General features: G+C 41.1%; 1 protein-coding gene across 1 annotated transcript; it reads left to right on the forward strand.

The window, feature by feature from the left end:
* Window positions 1-229: 229 nt before the first annotated feature.
* dnajc5ab (DnaJ (Hsp40) homolog, subfamily C, member 5ab) lies at window positions 230-25,819 on the forward strand. Its single transcript, XM_036533790.1, has 5 exons — window positions 230-357; window positions 17,365-17,496; window positions 19,022-19,235; window positions 19,940-20,111; window positions 21,309-25,819. Exons 2-5 carry the CDS (start codon window positions 17,387-17,389, stop codon window positions 21,410-21,412), a joined length of 600 nt encoding a protein of 199 aa, XP_036389683.1. The 5' UTR covers window positions 230-357; window positions 17,365-17,386; the 3' UTR covers window positions 21,413-25,819.
* The last annotated feature ends 1,157 nt before the right edge of the window (window positions 25,820-26,976 follow it).

Raw genomic sequence — 26,976 nt, forward strand, 5'->3', positions numbered from 1 at the left:
AGTGACTGAAACGGTCACTTTACTTCCCATTGCATTTGCTCTTTCTATATCATGTCATCTGCATTCGCTTGTAACACCATTTTGAAGAGAGGGATGTTATTTTTTCCCTATCTGTCCATATCTGGTGTGTGCTTTCGTCACCACGGGCTTTCCCCGTTCCTCCCACTTTTCCCATCGTAGGGTGCGCGCACGTCAACTCGCGTCCGACGGCAGAGTGGACGAGACCGCTGATGCGGCTGCCTGTGTGTAGTTTGATACGTGTGTGCGCCGTTTCTTGGGATGCGATCATAATAAGGTACCGTTGACTCAACTGAACTGAAAACCCATCGAGTCACTGCCTGCTGATCTCAAAAACCGGTAAGAATTGCATGGTTGGAGGCCATCTGAAACATTTCATATCTCCTTTTATCCTACCTTACTATAAAATAGCCATTCTCCTGTCCTTGGATTACTGCTGACTCTATGCTGGCTATAGCTGTGCCTGGAGCTAGCTAGCAAGCAGGGTAACCAATATGGATGCTGTATGGGCTGCTTTTGATGCAGTACAGAGATTAGCCGCTTAAGTCCAGCCTGGCAAGCGGTGGCAAATCACTCTTGTGTATAACTGTATTTGATGCGTCGTTGTCTTTTTGCCAGATTCGTCTTGTTCTTCTCAGGCAATCAAATCAAACCTATTTCAATGCGTTGCAATGCGTGAACGCATTTGTCGATCGAGTTAGCAGGCTAACGTCATTGGTTTTAAAAGAAACCCTGCAGGTGCCCGGTTTTAAAATGAAACGGACGCATTCGTGACAGTTTCTTTCGCCGACCGGTTCCCTTAACTAACCAGATGTATCGCAAATGTTTTATGATTTCGAATGTGAATTTTCTCTAGTAGGAACAGTCGAAGAGATGAAATTTGATTGAGCTGTGATTTAGCAGGCAAACTCTCCCTATGCTTATAGTTTCACCGTTTGCAAAATCTAAAGATTTCTCATTGCGGTTTTTTTTACCTGGTCTTGATGGTAGGCCATGTAGCTACTTTATCTAAGAACCTCTTTTTCATGCAGTCATACAGGTGACATCTGCTGCTCAACGATCTATAACAATATCCCATCGCTTATTTCCCATAATTGAATCTGTGCAAGAATATAACGATCTGTGCGTTCTGTATGCTGCTTCTTTTTAGCTGTCTGTTCATTTACAAAAAGGCACATCTTGTTCAGGGTATAGTGTGTATGCATACGCTGGTTTATTGCACTGAAATTAATGTGTGAAACGCAGTGGTTAATAAGTGACTTCAGGTCGAGATGTTCAACGTTGCTGAGATCTCTTACACGAAACACAGCAGACGTAAAAGGTTTCAGCTACATTGAGCTGATCATATTTTTACACGAAATGAGAGTGTGTTGTCCAAATCCAGTGTTTCGCCTGGATGTACCGTTTCATGGCTGCTTAAATCATGATACTTTATTTGTTTATTCATTTATTTATATTTTTACGGAAGTCACTGTTTGTTTCCTCTTTAGAGCTAGTGCCATTAGCAGTGTCTTGGTGCCCCCAATATCCTTATCAATACACTCTTAAACCTTCTAATATAAACACTCTTTATTCTTGTTTTATTATAGCACTGAATTTAAAGAAAATGTAGTTGAAAAGCTAGAGGTCACTGTAAATGAATAGCCTTTAAAGAATCTGCCCCTCTTGGCCTTGTTGGACAGCTCACATAATAATGTAGCCTGGTGTGACAGAGTGAGGCAAGCTGTTGCTTGTGTGAGATTTCTTCAGTTGAAAGAGCAGTCAGCAAGACCGAAGCATTGAAGAACTAGCAATGCTTAGCAAATGCATTAGGATATTACAAATTTGCCATGATTCCTGGTAAAAATCTACATGTGCATGCTGTAATTGACCTGGACAACTTGAATCTTGTAGTGTGTCGGGTACTATGAGCAACAGTAATTGCTCTTGCAAACGCCTTATTAGCTGCGAGTGGATTTGAAGTAGTCTTGAAATTTTCGCTGATTCCTGTTGTGTCAGGTTTCATGAGCAGTCGAGGACTGCCAACATGCAATGAAAAATAACCATTAAATAACATAATGTGCCAACAAAAAACAGCTGTTTTCTGTAAGCCATTCATGTTTCCTGTAGAAGTAAAAATCGGCAAGAGAAAGAAAAAAATAAAGATAAAATGCAAAAACACATATGCCAAGCCAGAAATGCTTTGGACAGAATTGGAAGATGAGGAATTTATTGAGCTGTGACGAAAGCAAGAAGGTTTATTTAATTCATCTTCAAAAGGCCATCATGACAAACAACAGAAGCAACATTTGGTGACTTTGTGACCTGAGGTCAGGGTAAGTGCTCACTAACCTCATACGGCAGCATCGGTGACCAGTGGGCAGCAATGGATGGCTCTGTAAAAATTTCTGAGTCCTGAGGTGGTGAGGCACAATACAATCTCCCAATTTCAGAAGTTAGGTGGCATCAGCCTCGACTCCTAATTTTGCACATCGTGTGTGAGGGGTACTCACAACGTACTGTGTTGCAGTCTTCCAGAATTGCAATTTGTAGTGTTAGGCTTAAACCATGTGTTTGAGAGGACAGTGTTCACTGGTGTGATGTCTTCGTGAGGTATTGACAGGAGGTGGCAATCACTAGCTGTAATACTATGGCCATTTGTCAGCATTTTGTCAGCCTAAAAGGATATTGTTACCCTTAGGATAGCCATTGAGGGTAAGAGTTTTTCTTATACTGGGCCTGGTTTTTGCCATTCTTTTGGTGTCCCTGTAATGAAAACATTTACATTTATACAAAGGTACAATGGTGGTGGTGTACAAAGGTACAAGTGCTGTCCCAAAAGCAAACCCTGGATTCTTTTAACTCAGTTCTCCCTCAGAATTATTGACCATTGTTTTGCAGTGGGTTTTTTTGCCTTTCTGGTGAGTATTATGGTCAAATGTGAGTTTTTCCATTTATAAGTGATAATCTAGCATAAGTTGCCCTGGATCAGAATTTTTTGAGAGGTCTGAAATGCTCATGGGCAGTTTTCACTGCTGTGACATAAACTATTTAACATTTGAATCACATTTTTATGCTATATGCAAAGAAGCATTTTCCCAGTGCAGCTTGATGTTGGGATTTTTTTTTTTCAGCCTTTGAGAAAGAGGCAGTGGGATTGCTGGGAAGTGGCAGCTCCATGAGAACTCTGTGTGGCACCATGTTGATGGGTAGGCTGTCATAATGAGCGGTCACTATTTTCATTTTCGCTGCAGTGTTAGGGAGGTCTTGAACGAAAGTATTTTGCAGGTGTCCTTGTAACATTTTACAGTGCCTAATCTTATCTGTAGCATTGTTTCTGGGGTTCAAAGATCGGCAAGCCGCTCAAGTGCTCAGACTAGCAGAAGCAAAAATGTTTCTCCATTGGTCCAAGGCCTGAAGCCAAACCAGAGTGTTCAACTTTGTACCCATGAATGACTATGAATGATTCTTTAAAAGTTTGAGTCAGTCTCTTTGGTTCTCAGTAATATTGTCTACAAAATTGGAACTGTCAAATTTCTTCATTATTTGTTACATTTTTGGTGACAATTGTTTCCTGACAATCCAGTAGGTACAGTCATATGCTACATTTTATAGGTCTTGAGCTGTTCAAAAAAGTGTGTTGCGTATACCATTAGCTAATTAATTGGACTTCTACAGTCATCTCTTGCCAGTATTTTTCAAGAGCCCAGCACTTTCATAGTGCTTAAATTGTCCCAGTCACTGTACCCATATCTAAAGAATGATTCTGGAAAATTGGTCAAATATCAGGTTCGATGTTATCAATTTTTATTTCAGCATTGAAGAAACATCTTTTTGGGACATGAGACAGTAATGAAGAGCTGTTTGAATTCTGAGTATGACACAAAAGTGTAAATGCATCTGTATTAGCAACAAATTAAAAAATGGAATTTTAAAATGTAGGGTATAGTGAGATTCCCACTCTGGAAGATATCTGATCTATTCTTTACAATAGCTTAAAAAAGTTGATTCTTTAGTAAAGGCATGGAGAGCCTATCACATAAGCTGAAGCGTCCTTGAGAAAGGAACCAAAGGCCTTTCATCTCTGCCTTTCATCTTTTCGCCCATGTTTTAATCAATTGTTAAAATATATTTTGAGAGTGTAAATAAATCTAACACGTTGTCAAGTCAATGGAGTTGGCTTGCAGATTGTGATTTGGCTATTCTCCCATCCCATTTACTTTCCATGAGCAAGTATTGTATAATGTGGATATCATCATTCTTAATAGGAACATATGTCTAGTCCTGTTTTGAGAAGGGGGGGGGGGCAGCTGTGTTTACCAGTGATGTTGTAGACTGGCGATCATATTACTCAGTATTGATTCTTAGTGGGGAATTCCTTTCTGTAAACGGATAGGCTAACAAGGGAAACTCTTTCATACATGGTCTCATGTTTCAGCTTACTTATTTCTTATGTGTTTTTCAATGTTTGACAATTAACAGTGCATAGGAAAGGAAATGTTGAAGAACGTCACTACCTCAGTATAGAAATCATAATACTAATCCACTGCAAAATTAAATTGTTAGCATGTTGGTCACATTACCTGCGATATGATGTAACAGGCAGGACACATAGCTCCATTCTCCATGCATTTGGTGTACGTGCACTAATTTTAATTTAAACTCAGTTTAGTGGTTGTCAGCCAGTCGGTGAGTTAGTGAAGCAACTGTTTGTAGGGCTACTGGGACATATCCAAAAATCTACTACACACCTGTTGACACGCGTCTGGCTACGGTTATGAGCTGATTATGTCTATTAAGGGATATTAATGGAGAACAATTGAAGCTGAGCTGGTATTCTTTTCATTCAGTTTGAGTAAGTGGAATGATGTTTTAACTTGTTGGTGAAGTACAGTGGTACAGCAGATCTATATGGTAGAAAACAATACTTACAATACAAAAAGGGCACATTAAAATGATTCATTTTACTTCCATTTACTGAACTGGTTTGATTGTTAATATTCCTTTTGCTGAATATCCTAACCTTTTGTGTTTTTCACCACTTACCATAATTGCTAAATAAAGCCTGTTTGTCAGACAAAATCATTGATTATCTACCCTTCATAAAAGAATATTAGCAGGTTACTCTTCATGCTTGAGGTGTAGTTTTAGATAAAATAAAGCAGTATTTGCTGATGTGCTGAAATTCACCATGGACAAGAATGTCTGAGATAAGTGACCAGAGACATTTTACAGAGTGTTTGGATTTCATGCGTCTATTTGGTAATCAGGAGGATAGTCTCCTTTCTTGCTTCTGTCTTGGGCCTCTCAGGGCTGGGGATAAAGAGGTTTTTGGACTCCAGTCACAGACAAATGCTAAAATGATGACTACTGTTCATTTGCCACCCAAATGGACCTTAGTCATGATGTAACCTGCGGTAGAAACCAACCCAAAGACCTTGCTCAGTCATTACTTTAAATTTCCTGAACAGTCAAAGAGAAGTGCAATAAGCAGTCACTCTTTCCTTTTGAGGTGATCGTAATTAACACATTTAAATGAATAACTTACTTATTTGATAGGCATTATTTAATTTTAAAAAATAATAAAAACATGTTGAGTGTGGATCTCCGTCATGACTTTGTGGTGTAGCGGAAATGGAGAAGTTAGTAATGCAGATGAAAATCACTGTGAGGCTCTCAGCCAAGAAACCCCCATCTCTCCTGCTGGCATTCATCAGTCCTCCCTTACTCTGCCCTTCCAGTCTAATATCAACGCAACAAGACTCAGTGTCTGACAACAGTGTCTGATTTATTTATTCATTAGAGAGGTGCTTACCCTTGAAAATGTGCAGCCTGAAGTTTACACCACATGGTTTGATATTGAAAATGTGAAAAATTGTAGGAGAGTATACCTGGTACAGTATATAAGTTGGATATAATGCTAATGGATGAGTACTGAAATAGTCAAAGTAGAGGATGGGCACACAATTATTGCTGCGACTACCCGTCAAGCTTGTTATATTCTTGCAAGCCTGCTCTTAGGTTTCAAAGTACAGAATGTACTTTGCAGACATTTAAAATCACCTACTGTCTCTACTAAGCCACCAAACTATTTCTTTTCATTTAACACATGCTGTTTGTTGTGGTAGACCTCTGCAGATGGATCAAATAAAAGGCACTTATGTTTTTGCCACAGCACAATAAGCCCATCCCTGTCTGTGTGTGTGTGTGTTTGCCTTGGTGCTTTCTATCCATGTTTGTTTATTCCTGAGTCCATGATTCTCTGACTCCATCTCTCTTGTTGTGATTCTCCAAGAACCAGAAACAGCTGTAGAAATATTTTGTTGTTGACTGTTGTAATTGCATAGACTGCAGTTCTTCTCATAACAATGTGAAATTCAACACACTGTGATACTGGCAAAGATTTCTGACCAGAAATTGAGATGGAGCTTATACTTGCTCTTAAGGCCAATTACCATCTCCAGTAAACACCCAAGTTAATAAATATAGTTATAATAAGCATAACAAACTAGTAACAGATTTCATCTGGACTATACAGGAACTACAATTATACTGTGTGTTCCAGACTTTTGAAAATACAAATACAAAATACAGTTATCAAACACAGATAGAGATAATAGCATAATTCACATAAGATACTGCCCAAGATTGTTTTGGAGAAGTCTTTGGAGAAATTGAGCTTGGACTTATAATTGAACATTCAGGTGATGTCAGCAAGATATGCTGAGATTCTTGAAGAGATATCTGTCATAATGAGCAGAAATCGGTTTTGATGGATTGGGTTTCATCGGAATAATAGTGTTGTGAGAATCAATAGCAGGATATGTTGGGCACCTGTGATCTGACTTGGAGCGAGAAGTAATATGGGCTATGGACTGAATCTTGATGTACCCCCACCAATGTGGCTGGGAACAGTAAAAATTGTCTGCTAGGAGGATGGTTAGATAAGGCGTTAATGAAATAGACAGGAGGATCTGGTGGCTCACTGTGTCCAAACCTGCACAGACTAATTCAGACGATCTTTGTTATTATTAAACACGTTACGATGTGCATGATGGCTTCCCTCCACACCTCAGTGGCCATTTTCAAACAGCAAAGGAAAATGTCAGCTTATAACAAGGACATTCAAAAAGAGTAAATGACTCTTGATTTTTCTGCGCACTTGAGCAGATTTCTCCTGGTTACAGGTTTTCAGGGTCATTGTCTTTGAAGTGAGAATAGAGAAGGAAGTAGGACTGGGTTGTTGGAAGTCAGTGTTCACAAAGAACTGAGAGAGTAGCTACAGTGTTAGGGGGGTGAGAACAGTGTTCAGGGGTGAAGACGTGAGGCATTCACAGGGAAAGCCCAGTGTGCTTCCTGACGTCCTGTAACTCAAGTCTGCAATCTCTTGCACGGCTGTCAGTTCATCACCCAGAAAGAATTCCTGCCCTAGAATTTGTTTCTTCGTGTGTCAGGGCCGTAGGAGCTGTGTGGGTTGTGACTATTCCTTGTCTCTTTGTGGATATGGATTCACATAAGTTTTACAAAAATGGCATTGACCCCAGTGGAGGGTATTGGTTGTGTCAGAAAGTCATCAGTGGAGAGCCAAATGTTGCCAGTTGGAAGAATTTGATATCGGAATTGTCTACATTTGGGGTTGTTCAAGAAAATCTGAACATATGACTGTACTAGATTAGAGCTCGTCACCAGAAATTCTGTGTAATTCCACGGGTTCCATATAGCTGAGTCATAAGAAACCAAACTTTCATGTAAAAAGGAACCAGTAGTTATTCCCCCATCACAAACAGATGCTCTTTTTCCACTGGGCAAGGTACTTAACCCAAATTGCCTCAGTAAATATCCAGATGAATGCACGACATAAAAATAATAACTATAACAATAAAAATAACAACAAAATAATCATTAATAAAGCTATATAAGTTGCTGTTGAAAAGGGCTTCTGCTGAAAAATGTAAATGTGACAGTCAGGAGAGCCAGCGGATTGTGAATGGAGAGGGATTTATGTGTGATAAATCCCTGCATGTTGCAATGCTTTGCAGGTTCCATAGGGGGCTTACTATGCAGTGATCCGATACTGATTCTTCTCAATTTAATTTCAGTCGTATGTGGTCCTTTTATCTAAGAATAGCTGTCCTCTTTGAGGTTTTAACCAACCAATTTATAGAATTTATGAACCAAAAAGAAGACTGATTTCCTGTTAAGCAGTCAAAATGCATATGTGTGTCAGTTAGTCTTTTAAGGAACAGTATCTTGAAGGAAGGCAGTCATTTTGGTTCTGGCCCTGACTGCTCTGGTCCTTCTGCACTATTACCTTTGTGATGCTAGTTTTACATATTTTATATACATTTTTACATATGAAACAGTTTTGACTGGGACATTTTTAATGCAGCAAATGCAATCAGCAACTTCATAACATTTCACTAGCGTGAACAAAGGTATGATCACAGCATGCAAACACTGTTAATCTACATTTCCAAACAGGGGAAAGGCTTCTAGCCATCACTACTTTTCCGGGGAGGATTATACAGAGCACTACACGATGATTTTGTATTATAAAATTATGGGAATAACTTGTGCTGTATGTGAAAATAATTTTAAATCCGCTGCCAGTTGTGGTTTATGGTCTCCCTGTACATATTTTATTCAGTTGATGTAAAAGCTCATCAATATGCAAAGAAGAACATGGCATACTCGCTGCTGCTAGCAGGGAATTTATGAGTACAGTATAGAGTAGGACTGTGCATGTGCATGCTGGCGGGAAGGCAGGCTGTGTATATGTGTTTGTGTGAATGGCCTTCCTGAGCCAGTCCTCTGAATCTGCATGTTCCTGCCCAGGATATCCTGCCATGTCTCAGGCTGTCATCGTCAAGGAAAAGTGGAAGTGCCCGCCCACATTGCCAGTTACTTGTTTGCTGCCTTCCTCCCCAGCTGCACCATATGGAGGGAGAATCACATGCCTGCCAATCGGGGACTTGTGAACACAAAATTAGAGCCGACTCAGAACTGAAGGAAAGGGAAATTAAAAGGTCTTTTTTGCCAAGTATCTCTTCTTTTCTTTAACTTAATTCGTACTTGTTACTGTGATTATTGAAGACACTATTATTTCTAGGAAGAGTGCACCATATTATAGCACCTAAGGGGCTTTGAACAGGTTTTAACAGCCAAAAGGGCAAATTTCCTATCTGATTTTGTGGTGACACTCATATCCACTTGGAGTGGATGATCTAAGGCACATTATGATAATGAATATGGGGTTCCTTCAATGGATAGGGGGAGGGCTTTGGGAGTAAGTGAAGGCTGGAGCCAGCTAGAGCTTTTAGAGCAGTCATATGTTAGGGGCATCTGACCTGTTTCAGGATAAGTATTTGACCTGTAACATAGGCTCTATAATATAATATTATAATTATATCTTATAATTATAATATATAATAATATGATGACATAATTATAATTTAATTTGTGTTGGAAATGTATTGTAATCTCTTGGCAGTTGGGAAATCCATTCAAACTTAAAGTGTTTGACAGGACTTGCCATACCAAGCACAAATTAGGTTGATCTGGGCCTGGGTGCTGTCTGTGCCCCAACAGCCATTGTTTCTAACCCAATTCAGGAACCTGATCCAGCCACACTTCCTCATTTTTCTGTTCTTTTCAGAGAGCCTTTGATGGGCTGCTTTCATTCACATTATTGTTTTCTTGGTGCAATTACTGTAATCCTGATTTACTCAAGGCATTGTGAGGAGAGAGAGAGCTGGGGTGATTTTGTGATTAATGGCTGCCTGTCCAGTGATTGCTTAACAAAATTTGACATTTTAAAAATCCAAAGCAGTAGAGTAACCTGCCAGGTTTTCCCATTAAGGGTCAGTGTTTTCTACTGGGACACAAAACTCACGGCAGGATGTTACCACAGGACGCTAGCTTCTGTCTAGGATGTAGCCTTCTGAGAGCTGCCCTCTGGAATTATGCTGTTAGTCAGGGATTCCTCCGTTTCCTCCCATGAGAGACCGTATTTACCCCAAAAGCCAAGCTAAAACCAGTGCATGCTCAAAGAATGTAGAAGTTACTTCCTAGCTAATAGCACCGTTGTTTTGTTCTTTATGAGCGGGAATGATGAGAGGGAAATGCAAGTGCTTCTGAGCAAGTAGTGCCATTGTCTGCTTACTTCCTTATTTCCTTTCTTCCTGTGAGGCTACAATTCTACAATATTTATTTCCAGTGTCACACCATCTCAAACATGTCTCAAACCATCACCATATTCACAAAAAAAGATAAGCCTGTTTTAAGTGCATTATGTGTGAGGTAGTGAACTCAGCCTTACTGTAGATAAATATCTGAATACTGTTTAGCATTTGAAATGGTTACATGAACTATTTAAGTAATCGTTATTCACATCTCTAATGGATAGAAGGAAAATTCTGGAAGTAATTAAAAGCTGTTTGGGTGATATGTTTAGTAGCAAGAGGAGTTTAGAAACAAACAAAGGCTGATGAAGTGGGTCCAACGTAGCTACTCTGTAAGGACCAGATGGAAGTGGAGGTCTTTGTTAAGCTGTGTTGATAAGGGGGAAGGGATGGCCCTGAGCTTTTATTTTGATGGTTTTAAAGGCAGACCTGTTTAACTGGTCTGACTAAGGGCTGCCTTTAGGCATGTGAATATCGTCAGGAGTTGAAAGTAATGGAATACTACTTTTAAAGAGTGTTTTAGAGGCTATTGGCCACTTGGCCTTGCGTGGTATTTTAGGCCCCTGTGCCTTGCTGGTGAGCACGGATCACCTCCACAAAAGTAGATTAGAACAGTCTGGAGCCCAGCCCCCAAGCCAGGCATTTGTATTGAGACTGTCTGCAGTCCACAGTGTTGTGCAAGTTCATACTTCACAAGAGCTAGCTCAGAGTTCAGTTCACACAGATTAAAATGAACAAGTTCACGTTCATAGTTACAATTTTGAATTTTGAACAAGTTCACAGTCCCAGTTCATTACTTCCGTTTTTTAAATGAGCTGCTCCAGGGACTATTTTATGTGTACGTCTACATGCGCAGTGATTGTTACGCGGGGTATGGGCAGTTGGTGTCGAGCTGTCTATGTGATGAGTTTCACTAATAAAAATGTCTCCAGTATGGAATAATGCCGTCCATGTTTATTCATCAAGAAGTAACTTTAACACACCTAAGAATTCCGAATCAAGCTCAAGTTCATGTTCTTTAGTTGCAAACGGATACGTTCAAGTTCACCGTGCACCGAAAAAATGAGCACGTTCAATGAACGCGCTCTTTTAACGTGTTCATGCACAACACTGGTGGTCCAGGCTTCCTCCATTCTCAGCAGTGAAGTGAAACTATGTGGCCAAGAGCTTTTACATGAAGTACTACTGAAGGACCATCCTTGGTTTGAGTCCAGCTGCACTTAACTAATTCTCAAGCATCTCCACGTTATAATGTCCATGATCAGGATTTCAAATTCCCTTACTCCCATGTGTTACAAAGCCTGAAAATGTGGCATTTGGGTGAAGAGTGAAACGTTGAATAAATATTTGCATTCTTCATGCTTAATGACTTAACGCTTTGGAGCAATCTGCTGGTGTGTCATCCAGCTTTCAAATGATAAGGTGCTCCAACGGCATGGGGAGCCTTCATGAATGGAAGGACAGACGGGTGTGGAAGAGCAGGCACAGGCGCACGCTCATTTTTTTAGCTATAGCCCAGTGTCTGCACAGTGAGCCTAGCAGTCCTAAGAGCGGAACAATATCTGGGTTCCTGGGTGGCAGTAATCCGACCAGTAATCCCCTGTAAAGCACCTATTCAGAAAACGGATTTGATTGTTTTCATTATTTTATTACTAGGGGTGAATGCCCAGCTCCTTGAAGTGAGCCACTGTTCTGAGTGAAGTGATGATGTCACATGCGCTATTCCCAGGGAGACACTTGTCATTAAAGAGGATGCTAGCCAACAGGAAAAATGAGGTCACTCACAAAATCCCCCAGCACCCCCCCCCCCCCCTTTCTATTTGGCCCTGAGCATTCCCGCCCCTGTGTAGTTCATGCATTGGGGAGAGGGGGAGAGCAGTCTTCCACGACAAATGTTTTCTCCTTGTCCTTCTTGCTGAAATATCATCGTCATTGAGGGATTGCCAGAGGCAGGAGAGGGGTGTGACAGTAACCGAGGCAGATAGACTGGTCTAGGCACACACAGGCCATCACAGTGGACATAGGCCTGCGTAGTAGAGAGAGAGAGAGAGAGACAGAGAGAGACAGGTCAGACCCTGCTAAGCCGGTTCAGCAAGGGCACAAGAGAGACGCTATGAATCACTCCAGCCGTCTGAGCCTTAGCTGGTCCCTTCATAGCCTTTCCAGACCATCCACACATGTGATGCGGTTTGGGCCAGGACAGTGCAGACACTGTGGCGGGGGTCCAACGCTGGCATGCTTGGGTGTGATGGCTGGTTAGTCCAGCAGCCAGGACAGCATGAGTGCCTCACTTTATGTATTCTGGTTAGTGTTGCTGGCTGTAGCTGCCCCTGGCTTTCCAAGGGTGAGATAGAGACTGGGACTGTGAGAAACACTCATCTTCCAGGTATGAGCTGGCCCTGACTTTCACATTGATTTCGTTTAATCTCATGTCGCTGGATCAAGCTCAAAAATTTGATAAGGGGTCAACTCTTCTGGATGAAATACAGGCTTATTATTTGCTTTGCAGGAATTAATAGGATGACTACGTAGCTTATATTTTTACAAATTCTACATGAGGTTTATGATGTTTACTGAAATCATTCATGTTAAGTGCAGTGCTCAAGTCTACAGCAGGATCCCACTCTGAATACTAATGTACACTGTCATACTATGACCTTATACCAAGTTAATCCCAGTTCAGGTTCAGATGTAGGTCTGCCTCTATGTGTCTGGGGTTTTTGTAGTGTTTACATTACCACCAGGTACTGGTCTCTGTCCGCACCAGTCTCTCTCACCTTGTTTCTGATGATACTGCCAGCTGGCAGAGCAGAGGTAGCCATGTTTATCGAGGTATTGTGAAATCAAGATGTTTTCTGAAGCACGCAGTGGCACACCCTTCACATAAATCAACAGTACAGAATAGGGGCAAAGATGTGAAGCAGTCCATTGATATCTGTTTATTCCAGAGTTCCATTTTAATGAATGACGGTGTGAGAATGCACAGTGCTCCTTAGTAACCAAGCTGTATTTGTGTAGGTTTAGGCCCTGATATAAGCAGCTGTTCTACAGACATGCTGTTGTGGGATCAGCAAACAGAAGGATTCATGCAGTTGAACACTGAGCAGGGGCAGCATTCACTCTTACTCAGTGAGGGGGAATTTCACTGTGTAATGTAACTGACTCCCTAAACATGAATAAGCAGGTTTTAAACACATTCAACAAACACATTGTGAAACTACACATGAATGTTAGTTGCATGTAATTTCTATAAATCGAGCATGGCAAGCAGTAATTGATTAAAGCAAACCACTAGTCATGTGCAAAATGATGTAGATGAGCAGAAGCATAATCACTTGGTCTCACTCTGGGTCCATGCTTCCTTATTTTGCAAGCAGGCTACCATGAAAATGACTGCAAATGGCGCACACTCACCAAAAAAATTGGAAAGAGCACTGCTCTGTCAAACTGTCATAACAGTTGGAATGTAGGGGCATAGTAAGGTAGCTATTATCACTGATGCTGCAAGAGTGGATCCCATTTCAGGTATATCTGCGAAAATTCTGCAAAATCACAGTCGCCCATGGCAGCAGCCCCTGAGGCAATATGTGGCCAGTGAGTCATTTAGCGGACACTCTTATCCAGAGCGACTTATATGGGTGACAGTTTTACATGTTACCCATTTATACAGCTGTATATTTACTGAGGCAATTCTGGGTTAAGTATCTTCTTACTGCAACAGTGCCCCAATGGGGAATAGACCCTGCAAACTTGCAGTTATGAGCCCTGCTCATTACCACTACGCTACACTGCTACCCCACACTGCCGAGACCATGTGTTAGATGTGAGTGTCTCTGTGAGATTAGGCCTTTCCTTTGTTTTGCCCCTCAGTCTCGCAGTCGTCAATTGTCATGTGCATGTGATTAAGTGGATCCGCTTGTGATCAAGCAGGGCTCTGGGACGTCCATTAGGGTGCAAAGCCAAGGCAAGAGCACCTTCCCCCGGCCTGCTTTACCTTGCCATGACGATCCAGGCCATCTGGCCAAGGATTTAGAGGACCCGCCCCAGCCAAACAAACACACTCCGCTAATGGCGGCCATGGAAACGGGATCGCTCCTGCAGCTGAATCACACAGGCGGCTGTCAGATGAGAAACTCCTCCTCCTCCTCTCCCTCTTTCCTCTACTCTCACTCCCCCTCAGCACTCCACATTAATGGTGTGTGGGCGGGGGGAACTGAAAGAGAGGGCTTTTCTGCTCTCCTGAAACATCACTACATTATGTGAAATGTTAATGGCACAAGCTGACTTTCTGCTGGAGCAAAAGAAAAAGAACTCTGCATCTCTTCAGCTGATAGGATAGACATGAGCATGTGAAGAGAGATAGGGACACAGAAGAAGAAAGACAGAGGGGGGGGAAGAGATTGCTGCGAAAGATTTAGTTGGTCCATATGGTGCAGCAGGGAGAGAGAGGAGGGGTGGGAGGGGTGTGGGGTGCCAGGGCTGCATTGCAGAGCTGTGTTTTTCAGGGAAACTCCATCAGTAATCAGGCTTAATGAGACTCTGGATCAGCTCCAGTCTGGTCATGACTCAAGAGAAGGGAGTAAAGGCACTGCTTAAAATATAAAACTGCACCTCCGGTCTTATATGTAGAGGAAAGCTGATGCAAACCACCCGCATTAAAATAAAAAAGGTTTTGTGCAATTCTCTTCTTTTCTGTATCTTAACTCTGTATCAAGCTTTGATATTTTCATGCTGTCCTACATGTGTGAAAATGTTTTTTAATCAGTTGATCTCAAGGACTTGTTTGGGTGGAAGAGCATGTGATTAGATGTAAGTCTAGCATGTGTAACCCAAACCTATATTTTATGCAAATCCACCCCCCCCCCCCCCCCCCCCCTTTCCTGTCATGTGAATATAGGTCAAGTGGGCAAGCCCATGGGCTGCTTAAGACTTGAAGCTACTGGACTGTATTCGTATTGTTAAATTGCCATGATGACCATCCTGTAATGTACAGCAGTATGACAAACTACAGCCATCCAGACACTGTTGACCTTGTACAGCAGTTGATACACAGTTTTTAAAACTGTACTAAAATTTGAAGTGTATGATATTGTTAATTTAATAAAACACTTCAGCTTGTCAGACATTTAAAAATGCAATCATTCCCGATTGCACAAAAAGGCTGTGATCTTTTATAATTTATATTACTTGTACAATTTTATGTGTAATTTATTCATGTTTTAGCACACTAATATTCTTATCATTAATTTTACCATTGTAAATTTCTGTGTTTTTGGCTGTAATAAAAGCAGAAGCAGGAGTTAGGTGAACTCTAAGGTGAAGTCTGTTGTATCTCATGGCGGTGTGCTCCCTTCAGGACTCCATACGCAGCCTTCAGGCGGGACTGCGTGTCCCCCCCGTGATCGCCCATGTTGCTTGGGATGACATGTGCCCCTCTGAATTCTTGGTCAGTGCAGGGCAGTGTGTCCTCTACTGGCCTCCCCTCTTGGCAGAAGGCAGTGTTTCCCCTTCTTTCTTTCCAGGGTGGCACAGGGTAATGTGTAGCCTGCTGCAGGGGCCAGCTCCCTCCTGAGACAGTAGACTAGTCGGATCACTCTTAGCGGCTGCTGGTGGCCTAAGCACAGAAATAAAACCATCACATATTCACCGACGTGAGAGTCACTAATCTGGTAATGTCCTCTGACATACAGTCAGATTAGATTCGGGGATAGTGTCATTCATCCTCACCTGATAGAGGACAGGGAGAAAAATGGCATACTGTTTCATTGTAGTCTTGCAGTAGTTTCAGTTTGCAGAGTCTGTAAAAATAAATATGCAGTAAGAGTCTGTACACTATTGAGAATCATTTGCCTATATGTTTATTTCAGACCATAGCTCAAGTATCTGTCCCCATTAATTTACCATTCTAAGGTCAGAATCAAGCAGGTCTCAGCCTGACTCTGTATAAGATCTGTGCCTGACCATGCTCTCACCAGAGAGGCTGAGTTTTTTCACATTTCCTGGTGGCAGTACATATAACTGGGTTTTGGCAATCTGTTTTAATATTCAGTAGCAATGTAATTACAGTATGTACAAATTTAATTTTTGATTTTTCATTAGTTCAAGTACAATTCATCAAGAGTTACATTTTCTCAGGTTTGCAATATAAATATTCAGTCATGCCATGCAAAATCAACATAAAATTTGCATTATATGAGATATGACTGATTAAAGTAGGCATATTTATGAATTTTTTTGCCCATCCAGGTGCTACATAAAAGACACTAATTTTTATCTATACATGTTACAGACACAATCTTAGTATCATATTCAACTAAATATTCCAAAACAGGAAGTGTGGGGTTTGTTGACAATGTATATATTAATTTTGTTAACTATGAACATTAATATTATATAATTGCACATCAGATTTTGTTCAGTATTTGACATATTATTTTGTAATACTATATCATCTGAGCACAGCAAATTTCAGAGTGGGATCTCTGATGCTTTCAAAATCTCACATACTTTGAAATAGGAACCATTCTGCAAAAGGAAGGGTGCATTTTGTTATGCCTAAGATCATATATCATTCAAAGATGGTAAAATGAAATCAGTCTTACTGGAAATGCTTTTGTCAGTGACAGCTTCATCCATCTCTGTTAATTTTCCTTTTAGCATCTAATGAAGATGGTCATTGTTTGGTTTTCATTGTTTGGTTATAACTGAAACTTTTAATCTTGCAGTTGTTACTAATGAATAATATAATCTTACTGTTGTTAAACTGAAATGTGTAATAATTCCATTTCAGTAGGATTATTTGTTAAAATGACCTGGTACTGGGCCATCTCTTAGCTATTTCCGACTTGCTTTGACTTGTCTGTCCTGCACTCCTAATCTACTATTAGGAGTTTTGCAGGAAATTTGCATAAATCCTGGTCTAAAATCAGATGTCATGATATTAAATTACAATGTATCTCGATTTACTGTGTGCATGTCATTGTGCATATATTTACATTAGCTTGCTTAATCTATGTTGTTGCTTTGCTGTTTGAATGTTTTCACGTCACTTGACCTTTCCCACAGTTGTCTGGTTATCCTCAAAGGCTGTTGTAAAAAAAAAAAAAAAAAACACAGTTCTAATCTGGCATTCCTAATTTAATGAGCACACGCTCACAGATATCATCATGAATGTGCATCCTTGCAGACCTGCGAGGACGTGAGTCACCATGACTGAACAGCAGAGGCAGCGCTCGCTCTCCACATCTGGGGAGACGCTCTACCATGTGCTAGGCGTCGACAAGAACGCCACGACAGACGACATCAAGAAGTCATACAGGTGAGCGAGCCGGAGAGGTCGCACCAAGACCTCTGCCCTACCAGAGGTTGACTACGAAGAGGTGTGCTTTCACTTCAGAGGAGCGTATGTAACAGGGGGCCTCTGGGATTTAATCTCACTCAAGCACTACCCTTGCATTCCCTAACATATCATCAGCCTCACTGCCAGTCACTCTGTGAACAAATGGCCACCAGTGCTTCTGTTGATTACATATTCAACGTACATTGCCAACCTGGAATTCCTCTCAAGTTTTAAGCATGATTGACTGTAACACAGTGCAGATGCATATTATTAATCACAAAAATGGTGATTAGATATTTAAACACATTTTTTCAATGACCAACACCTCCTTGAATAAAATGTAAAGAACATCTTAGCTTAACAAAAATATTGCAATCAAATTTATGCATTTTTCTAGCAGGTGTGAATCCAGTTTCATAAAGAATGACAGTGGGTGCCAGTTTTTTGGAGAGAATATCAGTGTTGTTAAAGATTAACAGGTTCAGAAAGCCTAGCATTCAGGCCCTGTATATTTAAGGGTCTTTTCTGAAGCATTCATATAGGAACAGTTAAAAATGATGCAGGTTTAATACAGTGCAGTTTTAAAAGCATCATGTCATAAGGAAGGCACTGCCTTTGAACAGCAATGAGGGTTCACCTCTTAGGGAAAAAGAACAGGGAATGTGTTTAAATGGATGAATGAAGGTTACATAAATCAGCCTTGTGAATGCCCAGCCAAATATTTTTCCCACTGTGTCATTCTCAATTTTTAAAATACTAATGTCAGGCTTCTCTGGATATAGAGATATAGATAATGGTGGTGTAGTGAACTATTGAATATACTTCAGAGGTATACCCTGGTTGCTGTTTAAGGCCAGTTAGTGCAGACGAATTAGGGAAACCAGGGAGAATGTCCTTTTTTCTTTGGGTTTCCTGGATGTGTTTTAAATTCCTTTGTGCTTAAATCCACTAGATGGCAACAGTGAGCTGTTATCGCTTATGAAACTTCCTGTAAACTCTCATGGGAGAATATCTTTGAAAATATTACAGCTGGGGGTTAATAGTCTGTGCTGGAAGGAGAGCTGAAACTGGTGCAATTAAGGCAGTGGAAGGTTGTGTCTGGTGCATAATTACTTGAGTGGAACGGATATCTGCTGGATTGCAGTCTTGTGGGACCAAGATTGTAAACCCTATATTAGAGATTTAGGAAGGAGGGAAGTTGTTTATTCTGCGTATTAATTTGAAATTGATAATTTGTATAACTTTTGATTTCTATTCTAATTAATTAACTGTAATTAAGTGTCAGTTCAAATGAATAAACACAATACCAAACTGGAAGCCACAAAACTGGAAGCCACAATACGGAGCTTTTGTTATGACAATGAATTTTCCGTCTTTTGTCCTCAGCCTCAAAGTTAATGTGTAGAACAAGTAACTGGTATGGACTGATGTGACGTCCAGATTTTCTCTCGCTCGCTCTCTCTCTCTTCATCTCTCCCTCCCTCTCTCCTTACTACGCACTCAGGAAGCTTGCACTGAAGTTCCACCCCGACAAGAACCCAGACAACCCGGAGGCGGCGGACAAGTTCAAGGAGATCAACAATGCCCACGCTATCCTTAACGACCCCACCAAGCGCAACATCTACGACAAGTACGGCTCACTGGGGCTCTATGTGGCCGAACAGTTCGGCGAGGAGAACGTAAACACTTACTTCGTCCTCTCCAGCTGGTGGGCCAAGGTAAGGCCAGCCACGAGGATAGGGATAGCCAGTATGCCTTTAAACACTGTACAGCAGAGAGAAGCATTGCAGCCCGCGTTTGTAAGGTGTTGACACGCATATTGTCACCGCTAAGTATTGCATGTTGAAATAACAAAACGAAACAATCCAAATTAACTTCATTTATGATTATCCTTGTTTGGCATCTGAAGCAGGCAAGATAAGAGTGTGATAACAGTGGCTTGACTCAGAGAATAGCCCTTGGTAAATCAATACAGGAACTCTGATTGGCAGACTAAGAACCCCAACCAGAGAAATGAATGCCCTTACCTTATCTGAGTCAGCTGAAGACCCAAATAAAAATGGTTTGTCAGCAAAGACTCTGACCTGACAAAAAGCTAACCACTTCAGCCGTCTCAGATTTTGATTGTTTGCAGTTATTAAAGCACTGAGATATCCTTTGTCCCTTTTATGCGAAAACAGGCGATGATCACTAGTGAGTATAGGAGTTGGCCAATAATTATGTAATGCCAAGGCTCTCATAAATGGCAGTCTATGGCCTGTGCATAAGTCTTCACTAACAGTCTCTCTGTTTCACTCTTTCTCTCCAATCTCTCCCTGTATCTCCTTGTTGTCCCTTTAATTTTCCCTCTCTCCTTCCTCACTCACTTGCCCCACCACCTCATGTGTCCTCTCTCCGTTTCCCTCTCTGCCTCCGTCTGCAGGCATTGTTTATTTTCTGTGGCCTGGCTACAGGCTGCTATTTCTGTTGCTGTCTGTGCTGCTGCTGTAACTGCTGCTGTGGGAAGTGTAAACCGCGGCCCCCCATGGACCAGGAGCCCGAGTTCTACGTGTCTCCGGAGGACCTGGAGGCACAGCTCCAGTCCGACGAGAGAGGTGAGACGCGCCCACCCACAGGAGGCGCTGCGCAACTGCGGACCGGCGGCGAGAGAGCCCTAGCAGTGACCCACATGGGCGTCTCATTCTCTGCCTGTATCGATCCCTCTAAAAATCACTCTGAGTCAGACACTGTCAGGTTCAGAGCAGTGCTGCTGAAAGCAGCCATTTTAGTGCTCCTGCAGCAGAAGCTTGTGATGCCCCTTATACTGCATATATGCACTATGAAAGAGTAGCTGCAGCAAATCCGTGCCCAGGTTTATGCCTAACATGACATGCATAGTTGCGTGCTTATATTTTCTGACTATTTACAAAGGTGTATGAAGTAAATATTCCAAACGCACCAGTAGCAGCTGGAGACATATTAATAACCGAGGGAGATGACCTTTATTTGATAACCAGCCCAAATCTGTTCTTGATTGTTCTGCATGATTAACATTGATTCTGTTTTTACTTGATTCCATCCAATGTTATAGCTTACCTTTGTCATCATACAACTCCCAGCACTACGGGACAGTTCTGTGAGTTGAGCTTGGGCACAAACATTTAATTCTGCCAGAGTCTGCTTTGGCTGCCAGCAGGGGGCAACGTATCACTCCTGTAGCCGCTGTGGCGGGCCTGTGATCTGGGACTCCCACAGGCCTTTCCCAGGCGACCTGTCAAAGATTTTAGATGTGTATGCACCAAATTAGCAGCCCGTCGTGACTGAGTCTGTCACTGAGGAGAAGAACTTGTTTTGGCCCGTGACGGAGAACCGCTCTCTCCACATGGCTGACTAGAGCAGCAGAGGAGTGCACCCATCATTCCCAGCAGACTACAAGTATCCATTTCTATCACATCATCTCATCTGGTCTTTGTTAGTATGCGACAGAATCGGTAAACAATTGAATCTGGCCCCCCTCACGAATGAATTATTGGACCGTTGACATTTCTTTGTGTGATGAGTGTGTGTGTGTGTGTGTGTGTGTGTGTGTGTGTGTGTGTGTGTTTGAGTGTTTGAGTGTTTGAGTGTTTGAGTGTTTGAGTGGAGGGCGAGTGTGTGGTGGTTGGACTTTTGTTTGGTTGTAAATGGTAGGATCATGGTGGGGTAACTGACCTTGTTGTGTGTGTGTGTGTGTGTGTGTGTGTGTGTGTGTGTGTGTCTGAGCACTAATGCACTGACTGACCCCTCTGCTGGTTTGTGTCTGTCCTCCACAGAGACGGGCGAGCCCATTATGATGCAGCCCTCCTCAGCCACAGAGACCACCCAGCTGACGGCCGACAGCCACACCAGCTACCGGACCGACACGGGCTTCAACTAGACCCCTTCTTCCTGCTCCCCTCACTTTCCAAAACCCGCAAAGAGCAAGAGAGCGGAGGAATTAAAAAAAACAAAGCGGTCATTTCAACACTGGAGAAGGAGAGGGCCGAGCGAGTGAGCGAGGAGAGAGAGAGATAGAGAGATGACGGTGGGGAAACAAGCTGAACTTTCATAGACATCTCCTTCTGCCATGAAAGCAACAGACATCAGCATTTGTTTAGGAAAAGGAAAACAAGATTTTGTTTCTTTGGCCTTTTACCTCCACTGCTCCTGAGATACCCTTCCCGCAAACCACTTCCATGTTTCCATCATGTGTCGTCTTGTAGCATGTAGTGTTTTCAACAGTTTAGGGATATGTTTTTTTTTTCCATATTTATGCATCATAGTTGTGAGTATACCTATGTATGTTCATATGTACAAAATACATGCCCACATATCTATCTCTCACGTGTGTGTGTGTGTATGTGTATGTGTGTGTGTGTGTGTGTGTGTGTGTGTGTCTGCATGATGTGTATACACACAAACACTCACACAAGTGTGTTTTGTTTGGGCCACCCCGTTGGTCTCATTTTTTACTCGGCAATGCATTGGTTAAGTTGGTTAAGAGAATTCCTCCTGCTGCATGTGCACAGTGATCATGCTTTGATTCCCAACAACACTCCACTAAAGTTTTGTTCTGCCATATGAGCACCACTCTGCCCCCTTCCATTCCCATAAGAAACATGGTGATGTGAGCCCACGGCATCCTCACCCCTCCGCATGCATCCACTTCATTGCCTGGCCTCCAAATGAGCTCAGCACCATAATAAAATGCTAAGAAACAAGAAAATCCTTCAGTAACTAAAATCGGCAAATCCCTGCATCCGTTAAATCAGAACCACAATACGTATCTCTTTTTTTGCATTTGATTTTTGTTCTTTTCTTTATTGATTCCCCACAAAGAATATATTCTTTCAAGATGCACATGTCCAAATAGTGTGTGCAGTTTTATAGAGGTTGCTCAGAAGGTCATAAGCTTCTGAAGGATCTGTTTTGAATGACTTTCCTCTGATTTAGGCATCTGTTTCCTGCAGGTTATACTGGGAATAATAATACATCTTTATTGTTGTTGCCAAATTGTTGTTGAGAAGCCCAAGTTCACCGAGAGTATAGTAGTAAATCATTATTTTTTGTTTGCCTCTTTTCAGAATTTTCAGTAAACATCTACTCTCAAGACATTTTCTTTTACAGTAGTCCAATCAATCTACCTGAATTCAGTGATAAAAAGTGTTTATGGTAGAAAAAAAAGACTAAAAACAGCTTTGTGGACCTGCGTACCAAATTCATTTCAAAGTTCAATTATTAATCGCCATCTAGGGAGAGTGTGTATATGTTTATAGCTGCCTAAGTCCAGTTAAAAGCATTCCCCTATTTTGATTTTGAACTGACTCAGGGCAGCGCAGTAGTACCTAAATCAGTGATAATCTTGACACTGATTTTCTTGAAGGTGGTGTCACCATGTGTCAGAATAATTTCTGTGCTGTAAGTTCCCTGGCTGACCTGGATCTTCTCCAGTACAGTACATCGTCTTTATGATGAGGTCAGCAGAGGGATTCTAATTTCAATATGCGAGGCAGCTAGGGTTTCCTGTTCTATAAATCCTGTCTGGGGAACGGCTGAGCGTGAGCATGGGGGTTGAATGTCCATACAGCAGATAATCCTACATGGCACTATCTCCTGCATGCAAAGCTGGTTGAGATCAGCTTCAGATTCCCATAGTTCTACCAATGCAATAAAAAGAACTGCAATTTGATTATATTTCTGTCTTCAGAAGTTCATAAAACAATCTTTTTGCCAATGTGACAGTGTCCCTCTTACATTTTTAGCAATAGTGCCATAGCGAGAGACTGAATCTTTAGCAGATTTTTGTTGTTCATAGTATTAAGTATGCGTGCAAAATATACCATTTGCAGTAGAAAGTCAGGCACCCTAACGGCAGAAAGTGCATGAGGAGTTAGGATTTAAAAAGCAAGCTGTGTGATATGAAAGCCGTAAGCTTCAGTTGCTGTGGGTGGCATGGAGGCAGCGTTTGTTTAGCAGGTAACTTACATTAAACCCAAAAGGCAGCTTCATGACATTTTAGTGTGCGTCTACTGTAGATGTGCCCAGGAAACAGACAGGGAATGGACTCAAATCAAAACCTTGACCCACTCTGGAATCAGATAGGACAGTACTCTGGGGTGTGGGTCAGGGGGCTGGACCAAAAAATTTGGAGGAGTTGAATCAAAGGTGCTGTTGTATCCTTAAATGAGGTGCTGAACCAAGCCTCACATAATCCAGCTCCTTAATTGGTAGTAGGTGAAACATAAACCATGCTTGTAACCCTGAATAGCATCTACTCAGCAATTAATGTTATGATATAATCCACAATCCATTGCATAATAAGTCCACAGTTTTAGTTTTGCATTTTGCCCCCTAAAATATAACATTGAAAAAAGGAAGTCACTCATAGTACAGTGTTCGTTATTCCTAGTTAGGGTCAGTTTCCATTTTATTCCAGCTGTGGTTGGAGTGAATCACTGCATAGTTTCTAATCTTAGAATCAAGTACTGTAACTCCATCATTCCCATGACTGTGTCTCCCCTGCAAAACATTGGTTAATGGTGAAGCAGATGCTGAACTGTGTGTGAATGTGTTTTTGTGCCAGTATTTACTTAATTTGCATCTGTGATTGATCTGAGCCATTTTCCCTGTGCTTTCCCCCCTGTGGGACTGGCCTGTGGCACCCTTGCTGCTGGTACATATACCCGTTGAGTGTGTCAACTGCAGATGTGGCGATAGGGAGGGAGATGGCAGGGAATGTGACTGGTGTTCTCTCCAGAGATGCCAAGTCAATAGGTCCTCCCCTTAAGACAATGAAAACCCATAAGGATGATGGGACGGGTTTTCTGAAACATCATTAGGTTTGGGTTAATAGTTAACACCGCTGTTTTGTGGCAGATGGATCCATTTCTGATTCCACCAACATCATTTTAAGTTTGAGTCTGGATGAACTCATTTCAGGCTCAGAACTTTCAGCTGGTGATGGATTGAACTGGTTTGTCATGGAAATGTCTGATCTGCCAACTCTAATGACACAGTTTAATAACAATAAAACTAGCTCCTTTACAGCAACAAATCTGTTATCTTTAACCCAAGCCCCACCCACCCTCCTCTGTGGCTTTAAAAGCATTCTTGGATAATGGGGGAAATGTTATACAGAGCAATAAGTATTTTGGTTTTATTTGTAACTTTTTGTCTTACTTGCCATGTCTTTTAGGACTACATTAGTAGTGTGTGACCATAATCATCCTTTATAGTTTATGTTGATATAAGTGTCTTGAAATACAGAGTCAACAGGCCCATATTTATACAAATGAGGATTAGTCTTATAGCCAAGTCAAAATAATCTAGAACCATTGTTTTGCACTGCTTTTTTGTAATGTTAATTTATTGTTGTCATTATTATTGGCATTCATTGTACAGCTGCAGGCTCAGTGTCAGCTGTCCGTGTAAAAGGACATGCCCTTCGAAGATCATGTGCTTTGAACTAAGCTTGGCCATAAAGCCCTCATTGCAAGTGAATCTGAGTGGTGTGTGGCCAGACTGCAGCACTGAACGCTGTTGTTGCTTAGGCTTGTTTCTTTTGATTTCCTCCACTGCCTGTCTTTATCAGTGTTAGTAAGGAAGGTCAGACCAGTTCTTTACTTGTGCTAACATGCACCTTCTTTCCTTGCGCCTCTCAGTTTTGTCTCCCAACACGCCTCCTCAGAGATGTCTTTCTTTTCCATTGTGTGTAGTTAAAGCTTAACAATATGACTTGGATAAAATAGGGCTTTAAGAACAGCTGGACGGTTATGTTCAACCAGAATGACAAGTATTTAATCACCTTTTTCTTTGAGTGAAATAGAGATGGTATCACAGCTCTGCATTACGTTGTGAAATGCAAGTCCTCTCGTGATAGAGCATAGAACAGCTGACGAAATTCAGGGCTTGCTTCCACACGTAAGGCGTTGACAGGACATGTACCATATCATGTTGGATCACTCTAGAACGTAAGACGAGTATATCAGTCCATCATTTATGTTCTTCAACAACGTGATCTTCTAAATTGTTTTCCATGGAGTAATACTCGTAAGGCACTTCATGTGTAGTACCATTGCTGGCATGTGTGTGTGTCTGTGAAGTGTGTATGTGTTGGGGGGGAGCTCATAGTACTGTCAAGTCTTTCTTGTACTGTGAGCTGAAAAATAATTTCTCTTAGGCTGTGTTTCCAATGCTTAGTTTCCATTTTCAATGCTGTGTTTCCAATGCTTACAAAATTATTACTGTTTGAGGCTCAAAGTGGGAATTGTGTTGATGTCTCATGCATTTTGATTCCATTTTTATTTGCTTTAAAATCTATCGTTTAAGCAGTAAAAGACATGGAGATTGGAAAGTCCAGTCTGTCATTAAAAAAATAATAGCAGTATTAAATTGAAATAGTTCTATGTTCTCTTTAGTCATACATCATTGCCATTGCTCATGTGTTCCTTTTATTAACTGCAGATCTCTCTGTGCTGTTTATTAAATGAGGAGACTTCATGTTTTAGTCATGAAGGAACACATACAGATAGTATGTACACTCAATAGAATGCAATTCATATACAGTAAAACATTTAATTTTCATTTTCCCTTCAAATCAAAAATCAAATGCCGCTATTCTTCCTGTCTCCAGCAAACTTTAAAAAAAGGTTCCCTGTGCAAGAGAGTAATTGAAATTAAAATGCAGTCAACAATATCTGTTATGCAGTTTCCTGCTTTGTTTAGTAAGTACTTTAAACCAAATCAAATTGTCATTTTTACAATTAATTTTGAGCATACAGCCACCCTCCATTTCCTTTCCATTCCTTTTTCTTTCCTTGATCTGATTGGTTATGTTATTTATCTGTGGTCATTTAAAGTGGAATACATGTCCCAAAACCTCAGTACTTGCTGTGGCTTCTTCTTTGAGATGTTGAAAAATGCAATGTTTGAGTGAATGCGAAATGTATTCGAAAATTGTATTGGATTACTGATCAAGAAATGTTCTTTTAGAATCTTTAAATAAACAAACAAAAATATATATAGTGCAAATATAGTGATACGGTAATATGATGCATTATTTTATTTATTTTTGTTATGTTTTTAATAAATGAAAGTAGTTTAAATGGTATGTAAGTAGAAGTTGCCATTAAACAATCTGTACCACAGAACTTAATGGTTAAGGTCTCTTGGACATACAGTACACGTAAAAATGAGTATAGTATTAGTTTTATGTTTTAGCATGGTTATTTACTGTGTCTGAAGTAAAATAAACATGAGTAATTTATCTGATTTGCTGTTGTAAAATAAATGTTTCTGAAGCTTACAAACCCTTTGCCAGTGCATTTTTGTAAAACTCCTTGTTGGGTTTATTTTTCTATGTGGAATGAATTTTCAGTTTATTATTGATAAGCATTTGCTGTGAAGCACGAGCATCACTGCATGATGGGGTTTTGCCATTTAATATTATTCATTATTTTGTGA

This window comes from Megalops cyprinoides, chromosome 7, assembly GCF_013368585.1.
Source record: "Megalops cyprinoides isolate fMegCyp1 chromosome 7, fMegCyp1.pri, whole genome shotgun sequence".
Classification (NCBI taxonomy): Eukaryota; Metazoa; Chordata; class Actinopteri; order Elopiformes; family Megalopidae; genus Megalops; species Megalops cyprinoides.